Source organism: Prionailurus viverrinus, chromosome B2 (assembly GCF_022837055.1).
Source record: "Prionailurus viverrinus isolate Anna chromosome B2, UM_Priviv_1.0, whole genome shotgun sequence".
Lineage (NCBI taxonomy): Eukaryota > Metazoa > Chordata > Mammalia > Carnivora > Felidae > Prionailurus > Prionailurus viverrinus.
Window position 1 is genome coordinate 7,688,332 of NC_062565.1, and position 15,575 is coordinate 7,703,906.

Genomic DNA, 15,575 nt, shown 5'->3' on the forward strand with positions numbered 1-15,575 from the left:
GAAACCATAAAACCCTTCAAGTTAACTGTAGCCAACGGTCAATCTCATTAGGTTAGAATGGGTAGCTGGTAGCCTTCTCTGGAAAGGCTGAATGTGTTCCTCTGAGTAATTTCCAGTTTTCTCACTTGCAGGAATCTGCCTTTCAGGCTGCAAAGCAGAAGTCTCACTCACTGTATTTACGCCTTTCTATTCTCTGGCTCAGTCACTCGATCCAAGCCTCACTCTCAGAGTTCATTTTATCTGAGCACATTTTTTTGAACTGGACTATAGACAAAATATTCAACCTAGCTCATCACCCAACCTTGCTCTTTCAGTCAGGAAGGCAGGAGGGCATCCTGGGGAAATGGCTAGCAAGTTGGAGCGCTGAGGGAATCCTTACCCACAGGCCTGAGGCCTTGGCTAAAGCCTGTTTCTTTGTTATTATAGTGGAGAAGACATCTAGTTCGGAAACAACTATGGCTCAAGAGAAGGGCTTCCGGTGCCCTTTCGCTCACTTCTGACCCCATGACCTCAGACCAATCATTGAACTACTCTGAACTCAATTTCTCCATGTAACAAAAGGGAGTCATAATCCCTTGTTGCAGATTTATTGGGAGAATATGCTAACATACCATTGGGGCAGGAATCTGAAACTCTGGTTTCAGGGATTCTGAAACACTGGAAAAACATTGGGGGGGGGGGACTTCTTAGGGCCCCAGCCCAGAGTCTGATAATCTTTGTAATCTCTGCCATTTAACAAGAATTTCCAGACAATTCTATTGTAGTGAAGACACTGATTCTGGGGGGATTTATCTTCAAAAATATGTTGCTAGCATTGTACTAGGCCTGTACATGGGTTACCTTTTCTAGAACAACCTGTAAGGTAAGGAACTAGCATTTTATGAGCCCTTACAGTAGGCTAGGCATCTCACCGGGTATTACAATACAGAAGCATAAAGAGGCTAAGAAATGTGATCAGAGGCCCTGAGCTAGAATTCTAAGCCTGGTTTTCCCAAAGTCCACGGACCCTGCTTACCACAGCTGCTATAATCAGGCAGCATAATATGCAAAAGCATTTTGGAAGCTCTTAAGGACCCACTGAAACAATGTAAATGTAAAGTCAACAAGTTGAGACTTAAACGTTTATTATATGCAACTGAACCAGGGAAGGCAAATTTGGGGATACAGGAAGTATTTAAGGCCTGGTTCCAGTCCTCCAAGAACTCCAGTCTAATGGGAGAGACCAGTTTGGCTACGTTGGAGTTTTGGAGAACTGGAAAGGGGGGCTAAGACCATTTTGTGCAGGGCCTTAAATGGCAGCACGTGAATTTTGCATTCTTATTCTGGATAGAGGGGAGCCTGGTGGATTTGGGGCAGAGTCGGAACATCAAGCAGATACCTAGAGATGCTTCTTCTGACCGTACGCTCTCCACTCTAGTTTTCGAAAGACAGCCAGAGTAAAGATCTAGAAATGTATACGGAGATTAATTTTTCAGGATGGATAGGAGGGGTAGGGGTGGAGGTTAGCAACTATGGGTTTAAAAAGTAGTTTATAGGCCTCAAAGGAGGAGAAAAAGTGGGTGTAAAACAAAACCAGAAGAAAAATAAAGCAGATCAATCTTTCACCCTGAGAAATTCACATGGGTAAGATGCACTTACATTTCTAGCAGAATTCTTGGTTTTCTTGGATACAGGGATCTTTCCAATGCTTCCTTGGGATCCTTAAATTGTTTTAAATTTTGATGAAGCTTTCTGACCCCTGGCATTCCCCAAACCATGTTTTCTAATTCATGAGTACACTATAAATACAGGAAATACTCAGTAAATGTTGACATTCACTTCCCAACCCTTTGCTTTCACTTTCTTTAGGATCCTTTAACGTCTCCAGCACCCCCAGGCCAGTCCCTAGAGCAGCTGGAAGAAGCCATTTTAGGCACTCCGCCTACTACTGTATCAGCTTACAGGCTCTGTATTTTTTTCTTGGCACTTGTAGGTACTCAACTAGGAAGTGACAAAAGTTACATCAGCAAGTGTACTAAGTGATTCACATTTCTGATGGAGCACAAGGGCCTGAAGCAGTGTCTTTTTTGATCAAAAAATATTTTTTTAATATTTATTTTTGAGAGAGACAGAGTGTGAGTGGGGGAGGGGCAGAGAGGGAGGGAGACACAGAATCTGAAGCAGGCTCCAGGCTCTGAGCTGTCAGCACACAGCCCGATGTGGGGCTCGAACCCACAAAATGCGAGATCGCGACCTGAGCCCAGAAGTCAGAAGCTCAACTGACTGAGCTGCCTAGGCCACCCCCCCCCCCCCCCCCCGCAGCACTGTCTTTAAAGAAAAACAGTTTGATAGTCTTAAAAGAAAATCTGAAATTTATTCCTTTCTGTTGATCCAAATTCTCTGAAAGAAAAAGCCATACTAAACTGTTCGGTTTCTCAGGTTTTTTATGCCTTGTACCTACCACCCAACACGTTAGTATCCTTACACTAACGAATGAAAACTGCTTAAAGTACAAAAATGTTTCTTACACCTTATCCTATCACCTGCGAAGAAGGACACACACTTAAGCTTTCATTTTTAAAGGAACATTACCAAAATTCTTAAAGAAAACATTTAAAGCATATGCCCTCACATGGAAAATACAGGAAAAATATATAGTTCTAGGAGAACCCTACAAAATAAAATGTAAAAAAGTGCATCATATAGGCTTCATTTATGTCAAGGTTTTGATACTTTGGATCTGAAAAAACTAAACAATCGTCATAACTACAATGAACAAAAATTAAATTTAAGCGCTTTATAAAAGGAGCCCCCCCCCCCCCCCCGCAAAGGTTTTTGAAGAGACTTAAGATGCCATATGGTCTTAAGGTCTTCTTTAAAAAAAAATGAGATCTCACAGTTTCAGGATAGAAATGCAATGAAAACAACTCTATTGGAAAAACGCAAAAAAAAAAAAAATTGGAAAGTAGTATCTATAATCATCTTGAAAAGGTGAAATTATATTGAAACACAACAGTTACAACACTATTTTGGAGGTAGAGATTGCCTGCTCTTCACTGAACAACAAAATGTGCACGTTTTGGACTCGCCTCCAAAAACCTCTTCTTCTAGGATGAAGGATATTGCTTTACGTACAAGCCATCCTGATGGCTGAAAGGGTTACTTCCAAACATTTCTGCGTATTAACTCCACCTCTCCAGGGCTAGAAAACTAGAAAACACACACAGCACACATTTTTAATCAACCAGCGTTTGGAAGTAAGGACAGGTTTTGTTAGTTAATGGCAATAGTTAACTCTCAAAGTAAACAGGAAATAGTGCTACTTAGCAAGATGCAGCTTCCAAGCCAGCACTAATGGGCCTGTTTTCTCCCCCACCCCCCCACCCCCCTGCATACAGGTCTCAGTAATACTGCTGTGCCAGACGCATATAAAAAGTATAAATCTCCACTAGGTGAAAGCGTGCTATTCACAGATCCAGAGTGGGGGGTTGGGTTTCCCTTCGGCCTTCAGGAAGCCAACTTCTCCAGTTCATCTCTATTGTTGCATTTCACTTACATTAATAACCCACAAAATGGGCATGGCACAAAATGGAGACTTTTTAGCACCACACGAACCTTTCTGCTTCTAGGCAAAAGATGGATACCTTTCCATTTCAAAATCACTGATGGCCTCCTCCTCCACAACAGGGCGATCATTGCACAGGCTCGAGTGTTCTTAATCTGTGGAAAACAATTCTAGCCACTGCTGGATGGTTAGCGAGCTGGGGGTAAGTCACGGATAAAGCAGCTTTAGGAACAGAAGGCTTAGAGAAAAAAAAAAAAAAAAAAAGAGCAGCCGGCCAGTTTTTGTCTGTAAAGGATTCTGTCCACATCGCCCTTCCCCCTCCTTTTAAAATTTCAAGACCAACGGCATTTATTTAAATGTAAAAATCAGAAAATTCCTAGAAAGCGTGCAGAGTTGACACGTATTCAGCGGACGCCGTCATTTCACGGTCAGGGCCTGCCAAATCTGGCCAAGAGGAACTTCTTATTCCTCAGTAAGATCGCATTGAACAGGCAGTCCTGGGAGAACTTACTTGTTTCACAGCTAAGGCAGATGGGGGCCCTCCCAATCTTAGAGGCTTTGGGTCTAATAATAATGACAAAAGTCGAGATTTAGGGTTCAGTTCCAGCTGATTTTATTTCCTTCTCAAAAAAAGTTATTTACAGAAGGTATATATCAACAATCTGACAGGCAGTGAACTTGACATGATTAGCTGGCATGATTTTTTCTTTCTTTTTCCCCCAAAACATTGTTTTTGTGGCCTTGAATTTTAAGACAAATATTCTACACGGCATATTGCACAGGATGGATGGCAAAAAAAAGTTTAAAAACAAAAACCCTTAACGGAACTGCCTCAAAAAGGCAGACGTCCTAGTGCCTGTCATGTTATATTAAACATACATACACACAATCTTTTTGCTTATTATAATACAGACTTAAATGTACAAAGATGTTTTCCACTTTTTTCAATCTTTAAACACAACAGCTATAAACCTGAACACATATGCTATCATCATGCCATAAGACTAAAACAATTATATTTAGCGACAAGTAGAAAGGATTAAATAGTCAAATACAAGAATGAAAAACGCAGTACATAGTGTCGCGAACTCAAATCGGCATTTAGATAGATCCAGTGGTTTAAACGGCACGTTTTTGCTTATAAAAAAAGTGCAAAAAAGATGTGGTTTACAAGTGAAAGCTACAGGATCCCTTTTTGCTGTAAATGCACCAGTTTTAAAGCCTCTGGACAGAACAGTTTTTATTTAAAAAATTTTGTTTTTTCTGAAAAGCGTACAGTGTTTGGCTAATTCTCCCCCCCCCCCCACCCTTTTTTATAAGACTGGGGTCAAAGGGTGGACACTGGTGGCAGGATAAGGGATACTGTCACTTTAAGAAGCCTGCAGATTGAAGTGTAAACATGGAGAAATTAGGGGCTGATTCTTTAAACTGTGTGAGATATTAACCAGCCGCCCTATTATAAAATCAGGAAATCCAAACAGCGATTTACACCGATTAACACCCCCTTTATATATTTTTTACAAAAATACACTGAGAAAATAATCAAACGTTTTCATCTCTCTTGTCTTTTTTTGTTTTTTAAAAGTGTCAAAAGTCTACATTTAAATATAAAAAATTAAAAGTTAAAACTCTAGCCCTTCAGTGAAGGAGACGTAAAATGGCGTGGGTAACAACAAACTACCAAAAACCAAAAAAAAAAAAAAAAACCCAAAAAAAAAACAACAAACCAAAAACCAAAAAAATCCAACAAAAACAAAAGAAAAAAAAAAGAAAAGGAAGGAAGAAAGGAAGTAAAAAAAAGAAAGCAAACGAAAAGGTTAAAGTAAAAAAGGGACAAAATAAGAAAAGAAAAATGTTTGGCCAGTATAAATACGTCCACATATAAAATGGCATCTGATTACATTTACAAGGAAAAAAAAATACGAGGATGAAGCATCGGTGAGGGAAAAAAACACGTCTTCTCATTTACACCTATAAGGAATAAACACATACACACTGAGAAAAAATTTGGTCCTGAATTGTGGTTTTTTTTCTTTCTTTCTTAAAGTCCAGCACAGATTTGAGTTGCGTTTGAATCCTTTAAAGAGTTAAGAATGAAAAAAAGCTGGTGATAATTTTGTTGTAGGAATCAAACATAGCGCCATCTATCTGCTTTTTATATTATCCTACACTATTTTAAAAACTGCTCAACAGTCTTATACAGAAATCTTTAAAAGATAGACAGGATAACATGCTATATTAACCCCACCAGTGAAATAATCCAACACCATCACGATTCCGATTAAGAGAAGAAAAAAACCTCTTTTTTTTCCCCCCCGCCCGAAACCACTCGCCCCTCCACGGCCCCCCGGTACCACATCAAACAGTCCGCGCTCCTGCACGCCCGCGGGCCGCCCAGTCTCACCTCTCTGATTGCGGGGATGGCGCGGGGCGGGGGCCGCCGGGACGCGCCACCTGCTTGCTCCCCGAGCGTGCACACCCGTCCCAGTTCCTCCGCGGCCCCCCACCCCCGCGTCCCGCCCCGCGCCCCTCGCCGGGCTCCCCACCGGGCTCCCCACCGGGCTCTCCGCATCACCTCCTCCTCCGGCTGCGGGAGGGGGCAAGGAAAAAAAAAAAAAAAAAAAGGGAAGGAAGGAAAGAAGAAAGGGAAAAAAAGTAAAAAAGGAGGCAAAACCCAGCAAAACGGGAATCCGCCAGCGTGGAGTCTCTCAGTCCCGGCGCGTCTCGAGCCTGCGCGACCCCCCAAAAGATCAGCCTTCGGTCCAATTCCACGCCCGGAGCCTTCTGTCTTCTTCAGGGGGAGGGGGGTGGCGGGGGTGCTGAGAACTAAATCCCCAGGGGCGCGTTGGGTTTCTTTCTTTTCTTTTCTTTTTTTTTTTTTTTTTTGTTGTTGTTGTTTTTTCCCCTCCTCTCTCGATCAAGAAATGAGATAAAATAAAGCAAAAACAGCAAGGGGGCGATGAGAAAGGGACGAGATTCCTTCAGTCTCTAGAAAAAACTATCAAGTCGGCTTCTTGCTGGGGGAGCAGCAGACAAGTCCGGAAGCTCGTTGGAAGTGGGGGGGGGGTGTGTGGGGGTGTCTCTTCGGGCAAAGGGGAGGAAACTCCAAGTAGCTTTTTTGCCATCAACAACATCAAGAACAATAAAAGGTCGCCCCCCCCCCCCACCCCGTCTCCCCGCCGCCTCCTCCGCGTCCCCGCGGCCGGGCAGCTGGGGGATGGGAGCGCGGGTCCCCAAAACGCCGCCGCGCTTTCTCCCGCGACCGCGACGCGGCCCAAGCCGGCCCTGCTCGCTTTTTTTTTTTTAATCTTTTCTTTTTTTTTTTTTTTTCAATTTTCCCTTTTCTCTTCCAACTCTTCCTCTGTCCACTTCTCTCGCTCCCTCTCTCTTTTCCTCTCCCCCCCCCCTCCCCAACCCTGCCCTCTGCTCCCGGCCCGCGCGCGCGCGCGCGCCCCCCTCTCAGTAGGTGAAGACCAGGTTGGAGATGCTGGACTCCAGCCAGTCTCCCGAGATCATCTCGCTCACCTCGGGCGTGCAGTAGTCCGGGAACTCGAAGTGCGAGCCGGAGCCGGGCTCGAAGTTAAAATCCAGGTCCCGGTCCAGCGCCGACGACGAGCTGAAGCTGCCCAGGGACATGCTCTCAAAGTTTGAGCTGGGGTTCAGGTCGAGCAGGTCGTCTTCGAACTCGTCGTCGGAGGACGAGGAGCCCGACGACGAGGACGACGACGAGTGGGACGAGGCCGACGAGGACGCGTGCGACGGCGCGCTAGACGGGGCGGGCGAGGCGGCGCGCAGGCTGGCGTAGCTGCGGTGGTCGGCGGGCGAGCGGCCGGCGGCCGGCGACGACGCGGCGCTGCTGCGGCCGCTCAGGCTCGGCCCGTCGGGCGAGCAGCCCGCGCCCCCCTCCTCGTACAGGCCCAGGGGGTCGCTGGGGTCGGCGCCCGCGCCCACGCCGCCCGCGGGCGACGAGGACGCGCCCAGGCCTCCGAACAGGTAGACGCGCTTCACCTTCTTGTCGGCCAGGTGCTTGCCCGGGGCCGCCAGGCCCGGCGCGGCGGAGGCGGCCGCGGAGGCCGAGGCGGCCGCGCTGGGAGTCCGCGCCTTGTACAGCGAGTGGTGGTCGGCGGCGGCCGCGGCGGCGCCCAGGGGCAGCAGGGCAGCGGCCCCCGCCTGCTCGGGCGCGAAGGAGGAGGAGGCGCCCGCGGCCGCCGCCTTCCCGCCGCCGCCGCCCGCCAGGATGAGCTTGGCGTGCGGCTTGCTGACCCCGCCGCCCGCGCCGCCCGCCACTTTGGAGCCGCAGCTCTTTTTCTGCGCGGGTTTGGAGTTGGCGCCGCCGCCGCTCGCGCCGCCGCCTCCTCCCCCCGCGTTGCCGCTCCCGCCGCCGCCGCCGCCGCCCCCGTGGCCGCCCCCGCCACCGACCTTGTCTCCCTTCTCCCCCGGCTTGGAGGAGGCGGCGGCCGAGGCGCTGGAGTTGGCGTTGCCGGACTTCACCTTCTTCCTGGGCCGGTACTTGTAGTCGGGGTAGTCAGCCATGTGCTTGAGGCGCAGCCGCTCCGCCTCCCGAATGAAAGGGATCTTGTCGCTGTCTTTGAGCAGCTTCCAGCGTTTGCCCAGCCGCTTGGAGATCTCGGCGTTGTGCATGTCGGGCGACTGCTCCATGATCTTGCGCCGCTCGATCTGCGACCACACCATGAAGGCGTTCATGGGTCGCTTGATGTGCCCGCTCGGCGTCTTGCACCAGCTCGGGTCGTCGGCCTTGCCGCCCGTGGAGGCGGTGGAGCCGGGCGTGGGGGAGGAGGCGATGCCCAGCTCGAGGCCGGCGCCCGAGTCCGAGCTCTCGCCCGCCAGCAGCGCTTCCGTGTTCTCGGCGTTGTTGGTTTGCTGCACCATGGCCCCGGCTCGGCGGGCGCCCACGCGCGCTCACACCCTCGCGGCGGCCGCGGCGCGATCGCCGGGCCCTCCCGGCTCCCCGGGCCAAGCACACGCCGAGCGGGAGAACGCGCGCGGCGGCCGTGCGGGCCCCTCCACTCCTCGCCGGGGCGGCGTTGGGCGAAGAGAGAAAAGTCTCCCAAAGATGCGGGGAAGGAGTAGTCTGCCTCTTGCAGAGGAGTTATAGTTCCCAGGCTGGAGAGTCTCTCCCTCCCTCTCCTTCTGGCTCTCGCTTTCTCTCTCTCTCTCTCACCGCGCCGCAGTTTGCTCTGTCTCTCGGCTCTGAGTCTGGAGACCGTGCTAAAGTGGAGAGGAGTTTCTTGAATGCTGGTTGCTGAAGCTTCCAGTGCAAGTTTCTCGCCGCCTCCCAGGCAAGTCTTTTTTTTTTTTTTTTTTTTTTCTTCCCCTGAAGCAGTTGGTTCCAGTTCACGAGCGCTCTCTCAGGAGCTCAGGAAAGCGACATAGTCTCTATCACTTAGTCCCTTTCCTACAATGCAAAGCAAAAAAGACTCTGGCTCCAGGACTCTCTGTGGGCGGAATCGGCACTAAGGAGTTTGTGCAATTATTTTGTTGCAAGGTAGGAAGCCAAAAAGCCTTCGTGCAACAGACTGGCATGAATAAATGTATGTTTCCCCCTCCCTTCTGCAAGAAGGGAGCTGGTAATGGCAGAGTTCCTCTAATGCAGACTCTTAAAGAGCGTGCAAGAACTAGAGACCCGGGAGCGAAACAGGCCTCTTCCCCTCACACAGTTTCTCTTGCTGCAGCTTAGAGCAGACCCCAATTCCGCCTCGCGCCTCTTTATCCTTTCACAGTCTTGGCCACGGCCAATCAGCCGCTGTAACCAACGCTTCCTCGTGCCAAGCCCCTCCCCCGGGCTTCCCATTGGCTTGGAACCCGATGCAATAATAATCTCCGCGTGCAATGAGAAGCTCCAAATCTGACCTCATTCCAATTTACAGAGCAAACTTTTTAAAAGGGCTAGAAGTACAGCTGAGATTTCTGCTGCCTTTTTTTCCTTTTGCTGTGTGTGTGTGTGCGTGTGTGTGTGTGTGTGTGGTGTGTAAAGAGGATGTTAATGCATGAAATTATTAAGGGGAGAGACGGAAATGTATTCTAACCATTATGTTAGATAACAAGGGGCTTGGAAGTGTGTGTGGGGGGGTGGGGAGTAAGGGTGAAATACTGTAAATGGAAGCTTTCTGCTTAAAAGCCAAGTGATTATTTTTATTAGTTCTTTTCAGTACTGGAATAAAGAATCAGCCTCTCGTGCAAAATCTGTTCCTCGGATCCTTCATAAAGCCAAGGATGTAAAAGGGGGAAGGAAAGCCACAACAATAAATCAATGGATATTGAAAACCATTAAGAAAGTGGTACCTAGACACCTGTCATCACAATTATTTTAACAACTCTAGGTACAGCACAGATGTTGATGTATTGTGTAAATCCCTTCAGGGCAATTTTTGTTCTGTTTGTGGAAGGCAGAGGAGAGGAATTTTTGCAACAACTGCTTGCTCTCTTAACCAAACAGGGGTTAACTATGGTTATTTAACGATTTAAACCCCCCTGTAAATCCTAGATAGCCCAAACAGAGGAGCTCTCCACTGGTACACATCAGGCAGTGTTCCATACTTAATGGCAGAATTTCCATAGAGTTTTGTAGAGGATGATAATGTTGAGTAAAGGATTGGAATCGATTTACTTTCTCAATATTTGTTTCCCACATTTTCAAAATTCAAGGTTGCTTCACTCTCCTCCCTTCTCCCCCCCCCCCCACCCCAACCCTTTAAGAAGGGTTCTTTCTTATATATATTTTTCCTCTTAAATATTCTTCCTACGTTGCTTCTATGCTACTTGAATCAAATGGAGCTAAAAGGCCAAGGCAAAGGGAAAGAAGGAGGTGGTAACTGGTGGCAGAAGACAGTGGAGCCTCTGGATTTATGTTAGACCTAGATGCTAGTCCTTCTTACTTGGTTTTGTACTCTGGGCATATGATTAAGTCTCAGTCTTCCTCATCTGTGATATGGGAACACTAGGAGCTACTTCATACAGGGTTGTTGTGAGGTTTCAATGAGTTTGATGCATTGTAAGCCCCCAGTGAATGTTATTATCCTTCTCTTGGTAATTCAATGCCAGAGATACTCCTTCTAATAGGGGCAGCATTTTGTTGTTCAAGAGACTAAAATTGTGGATGCTCACTGATTTTTTTAAAGTAGTCTCCACACCCACGGTGAGGCTTGAACTCAGATCACGGACTGAGCCAGCCAGGCACACTGAGGATGGTCACTGACTTGAAAAGCAATCAGAGTATGGATGTGACCCATACAAGGACAACAGTGGCAATCCTGTTGTCTTAATCATTTTAAAAGAAAGTGAAGACTATTGTGGAGAGTGTGGCAGACGAAAGGTACAAGGGTGATCAGAATATAGGTTTATTTGGCCACAAAAATGATCTCTACCACAAGGTGTGAAAATTAGGGTTCAAGTAAAAATTGGTCTTTCCTTAAACTGTTTTTCTACAGGCCAGGGATAGTTGGTTAGGTAGGGCCAACCCAACGTAATTAAGTGAGCTTTTGATTCAGATCAGACTAGTGGGAGGCAGCAGATTTCTATTTATCTTGTCAAACTTTTAAAGTATGTAGCTGGCGAGAGGCCCGGGTTGTCAGATTTAGAATTTTACTGTAAATAACACCCTTTGGAGACATCTGACTGGATCTTCAAGGATCAACCCAAGCAAGAATGTTTTATGAGTAAAAGCAACTCATTCTTGGCCACTACCTACCCAAGTTATATTTTTTTCTTTTAGAAGGGGGAACAAATCTTAAACAAAAAAACCTTTTTTTTTTTTTTTTTTTTGCATATAACAAAGTTGGGTGTTTAATCAGGCGTTTTCTTTTCTTTGGTATGCACACTCAAAAACCCCAGCAATCCTAAATGTTATACTCTGACATAAAAATTACCTCTTAAGAGTATACATACAGTTGTATACATGTATGTACACAAATATATACAGGTATATGTATTTTATACATGTAATTTATGTATAAAATTAGTATCTTCACTAGAAGAAAAAAAGAGAATAAATACATTTATTTTGGGATTTATACCAACTAATGATTTGAGAGCATAGCTAGTTTGTGATCATTCAGTCAAGACGACTGGCAATATAATTGATTACATTTCTGAAACCATTTCTGCTCCCACCACTGAAAAGTATGGGGGAAAGTGGGACTTAATCAAAGTGGGCCTAGTAATTTTGTTTATGCTGAAAACACATGGGTTTTCAATTTTTAAACATTTTAAAATTAAAACAATTTAAGATTTTTATGTTTAAGCAATCTTTACACCCAACGTGGGGCTCAAACTTACAACCCCGAGGTCAAGGGTTGTGGGCTCCATGGACTCAGCCAGCCAGGTGCATTACTTACACACAGGTTTTTAAAAGTATATACTAAAAAGATAGCCACCGGCCTATTTGTATTGTGAGATGTATTTTCTTTATTTTAACAAATCCAGTAGCTTTTAAGACACGCCACTGTTACATGCAACTAAGGAAGAAAAATTGCCAATGAAGCTGTGACATCCCCTCAGTGGTAAGATATCTTAGAGATGTTGAAAACAAAAAGAACACGTTCTTAGAACTGAAGAACTAAGGTATTCGTAATTTCCATTGGCTTTATAACATTAGAGTATATATGAATGCTGAGACCTCTAAAGTAGGTTTGTTCTTCTATGTCACTATTTCTTTTCAAATGGAAGAAAACATTTGACAAATGGCTTTTATTAAAGTCCTCTTTCTCACCACGTGCATGCTGGAATGTATCGGGCCTCTCAATACCAAGTAACGAGAAGAGACCTCTGTGTTCTCATTACCTGACTTCCTATGCTTTGTAACCAGTTCGACATTACCGATGTTTTTCCCCCAAATACCAAATATTTGGTGGCCCCTTGTAAATCAGTACTCAGTGATCCCTCTGCTGGCTTTGCAGCACATGAAGGAATTCTTAATGCTACTCTTTAAGCCATATTAACAGGAAACCAAGACAGTTTTGCAAAAAGCAAAACCAAACAAAAACCCCACCCTATTTTAGAATAATAAACGAATTGTCTTTGTTAGCACTGATGTCAGACGATTCAAATTTTGAATGATGGTAAATTATCTTTTCCATTAAATAATGGAATTCTGTTTGAGATGTAATATCTGCTCATTCATTTCTTCTGCTCTCACATACCTGTGCAACATAGAATCTCACATCCATAAAAGGGGATGGGGTATAGATGGAAATAAGATTCCATCTCACTGCTCATTATATGCTTATGGCATGGTGCGGGGGCGGTGGGGGGACAGGGCGGGGGGGGGGGGTGGGAACTGAAGGGAAATTACTTTAACAAATCTCCTGGATTTGCCCTGATTTGCAAGATTTTTGCCTTGCGTTGGTTATAGAAACCGTGACTGTGGGAGCTGGTCTGACAAGTGTTCAGTTCAAGCGAAGTAAAGGGGGTGGGGAACCCCCCGTGTTTGGTACTTTAGCGGGCCGGGAGCAGCCCTGGGAAATCTGATGTCATTGGACTTTGCCAACTGAAAGGCCCAGCGTTTTCTGTTGCACACTCGAGGGAAGACTGATTTACTTCTCAATCAAGTAGACAAATTACAACTTCCACTTCATGAAGTTGTAGGAGAACCGGACTTCCCTTTCAGGGTTTGTATTGAAAACATAACATGGAAGTAACTCATATTTACAAAAGAGCAAGATAGGGCGTCTGGGGCAAAATGAAATCCATGATTAATTTCACTCCCAGAATAAGCTAAGAGGGAAGACTCTCTAATAATTTTTTTTACCACTTTCTCACCCCTCCTCACCAGCGAGTAGCGCCTGGTGGGATTAGGTAAGCACTCGATGGCCATACCAAGCCACTTTTCCTTTCCTTCCCTTTCCGTCGTCTCACGAGGACAAGCAGAAAACGAGCGTTTGCCTGGGCCGCTGGAGTATGAATTCTGAAGCATGAATTCGAGCTGCTGCTGCTTTCGGCGAGGCCCAGGCCGGGCACACCCACCGGAGTCTGGGAGTGCTCGGCGGCCAGCGGGCTCCCAACCCGGGGAGGAGCGGCCGCCAGGTGGCAGCGCTGAGCCTCCCTGCGCCCGCGAGCAGACGTGGGAAAACGTGGGGATGGTCAGACTTCTTTCTTCGTCTCCTCCTCCTCCTCCTCCTCCTCCTCCTCCTCCTCCTCCTCCTCCTCCTCCCCCTCCCGCACCCCTATCATCCTCCATCCACTACTCTGCCTGCCTTAGGTAGCAGTTTAAACGATCAGCCGTTACTAGGGTGTGTCGGCGAATTCAGATGATTTTCCCCCCATAAGTCAAGACTTAAGGCCGCCCACCGCCTCCTCGCGTCCACTTGTCAGATGCTCGCGGAGACCGGGGAAGCCGGGGCTGGCCTCGCGTTTGGACACGGTAACTGAACCCGGGACATGATCCGTGACCCCGCATCATCCTGCGGCCGCGGGCACGGGTCCGAACGCAGCGTCCCCGCCGGCCGCTCTCCGTTTTGGACAGCGGCTTCGGAGGAACGGCGCGCAGTACTCAAGGGCGCGCAGAGGCCACCCCGCCTCCTTAAAACATGGTTTCCCGCGGGCCGGGACGCCGCGCTCGGCGGCGCGCAGCTCGGCGAGGCCGGGGCTACCAGTCGTGGTGCCCAGCCTCCTTCCGCCGCCGCGGCTGCGCCTCGCCTTTCGGTTAGTTACAGGGAACAAATAGACTGGAATGGACTCAGGCGGTGCTTTTGGAGGACAGTCTCTCCTACTGTAAACATGTTTCAGGCGGTCCTGTCAGCAGCGTTTTAACGCCCGTCTTCCGTGGAGGCTCTACGACCGGGGAAGGAGCCGAAGACGCGCGCGCGCACACGCGGCCCGAGGGAAGACGCCCCCTCCCCGCGCGCGCGCTCCCGGCCCTCCTTTGAAGTCGTGACTGGCCGGGGCTGCGGGGAGGGGGGTTCCCCCGCGCGCCGCCCCCCGCCCCCGAGCCGGCCAGACCCTCGGCGGTGCCGCCCAGTTCCGTCGCTGACCGGAACCGACAGCCACCCCCCCCCCCCCTCCTCGCGGCCCACGACCTCCGCTCTGCACGCTGACGTGCTCTGTGCGCGCGCTGCGTCGGGAGCCCACGCTCGGGCCGGCGGGCGACGCGGGGACCCCCCGCCCGGGTCCCTGCGGGCTGAGGCCCCGTGGAGCTCGCAGCCGCCGGGTCTTTCTGGGCGCCCGAGCGGGGCGCGTGCGCGCGCGGCGGACTAGGCGAGGAAAGCGCCGGACGGCGAGAGGCGCGCGCGCGCGCGCGCGTGTGTGTGTGTGTGGACGGCGAGAGGCGCGCGCGTGTGTGTGTGTGTGTGTGTGTGTGTGTGTGTGTGGACGGCGAGAGGCGCGTGTGTGTGTGTGTGTGTGTGTGTGTGTGTGTGTGTGTTGGGGGGAGGGGGGACAGTTGGTTGCACCCCAATCCTCAAGCGTTTCCCCGAGCCCCCGGGCCTTCGCAGGGGCAGGAGTGCCTCAGTGCCCTCCCTCGCCCCTCGCGGGTGCGGGAAAGGCGGGAGCGGGGTGGGGAGTCCCCGGCGCGGCAGAGGCGCCCTCGCCCGGGGGCACCCGAAACCCCCAGGGATTCAGTTCCCGGTTTCAGGTCAGGGAGGAGGGAGCTTCTGGCGGGCGGGTAGCTGGTGGAGGCTGCGCCCCAGGCGCGGTGACCGGGAAGCAGCAGGGGCTCGGCTCGCTTTGTCCCCCTCGGATTCGCAGGGCACCCGCGGTAGCCCGGCCTGAGAGTAAGCGTCGTGGGGGGCGGAGGGGCTACCTCCTCGCTCCCGGGTACCCCGAAACTATCCCAGGAACCCTAGCGTGCGGTGTGGACAGGAGCGCACCCACGGGATCCCCACCCCCAACAGCCCAGTAGAAGCAATTACAGCAGGAGCCGTGGGGAAAGCGGCCGATTTCACTCTTGGAAAAACGCTTAAAGCAGAGAGCAACCCTCGGCCAACGTTAGCAAACCAGCTGACCTGCGATTGGAGGTTGTGCGAGGGCGGGCTAGGGCGCGTCTGCCAGAGAGGGAGAGCCGCTGGGGAGTGGGCAG

At 49.2% G+C, this 15,575-nt stretch overlaps 2 protein-coding genes across 3 annotated transcripts in view; both read right to left on the minus strand.

Moving 5' to 3' along the window:
* The window catches only part of LOC125165885 (uncharacterized), an 821,026-nt gene that overhangs the window by 665,428 nt on the left and 140,023 nt on the right, over positions 1-15,575 (minus strand). The gene's annotated exons all lie outside the window — the stretch shown is intronic.
* On the minus strand, positions 6,975-9,284 carry SOX4 (SRY-box transcription factor 4). 2 transcript variants are annotated; one of them, XM_047859333.1, is made up of 2 exons: positions 8,013-9,284; positions 6,975-7,895 (listed from the first exon to the last, which is right to left on the minus strand). In XM_047859333.1, the coding sequence occupies exons 1-2, from the start codon at positions 8,432-8,434 to the stop codon at positions 7,004-7,006; spliced, it is 1,314 nt and encodes a 437-aa protein (XP_047715289.1). In that variant the 5' UTR covers positions 8,435-9,284; the 3' UTR covers positions 6,975-7,003. The 2 variants fall into 2 exon arrangements, with proteins under 2 accessions (XP_047715289.1, XP_047715287.1); XM_047859331.1 differs by having other exon boundaries at positions 6,975-9,284.

Bases quoted from the DNA above. Each gene is read 5' to 3' on its own strand.
- SOX4 (XM_047859331.1), bottom strand. From the start codon at position 8,434: ATGGTGCAGCAAACCAACAACGCCGAGAACACGGAAGCGCTGCTGGCG.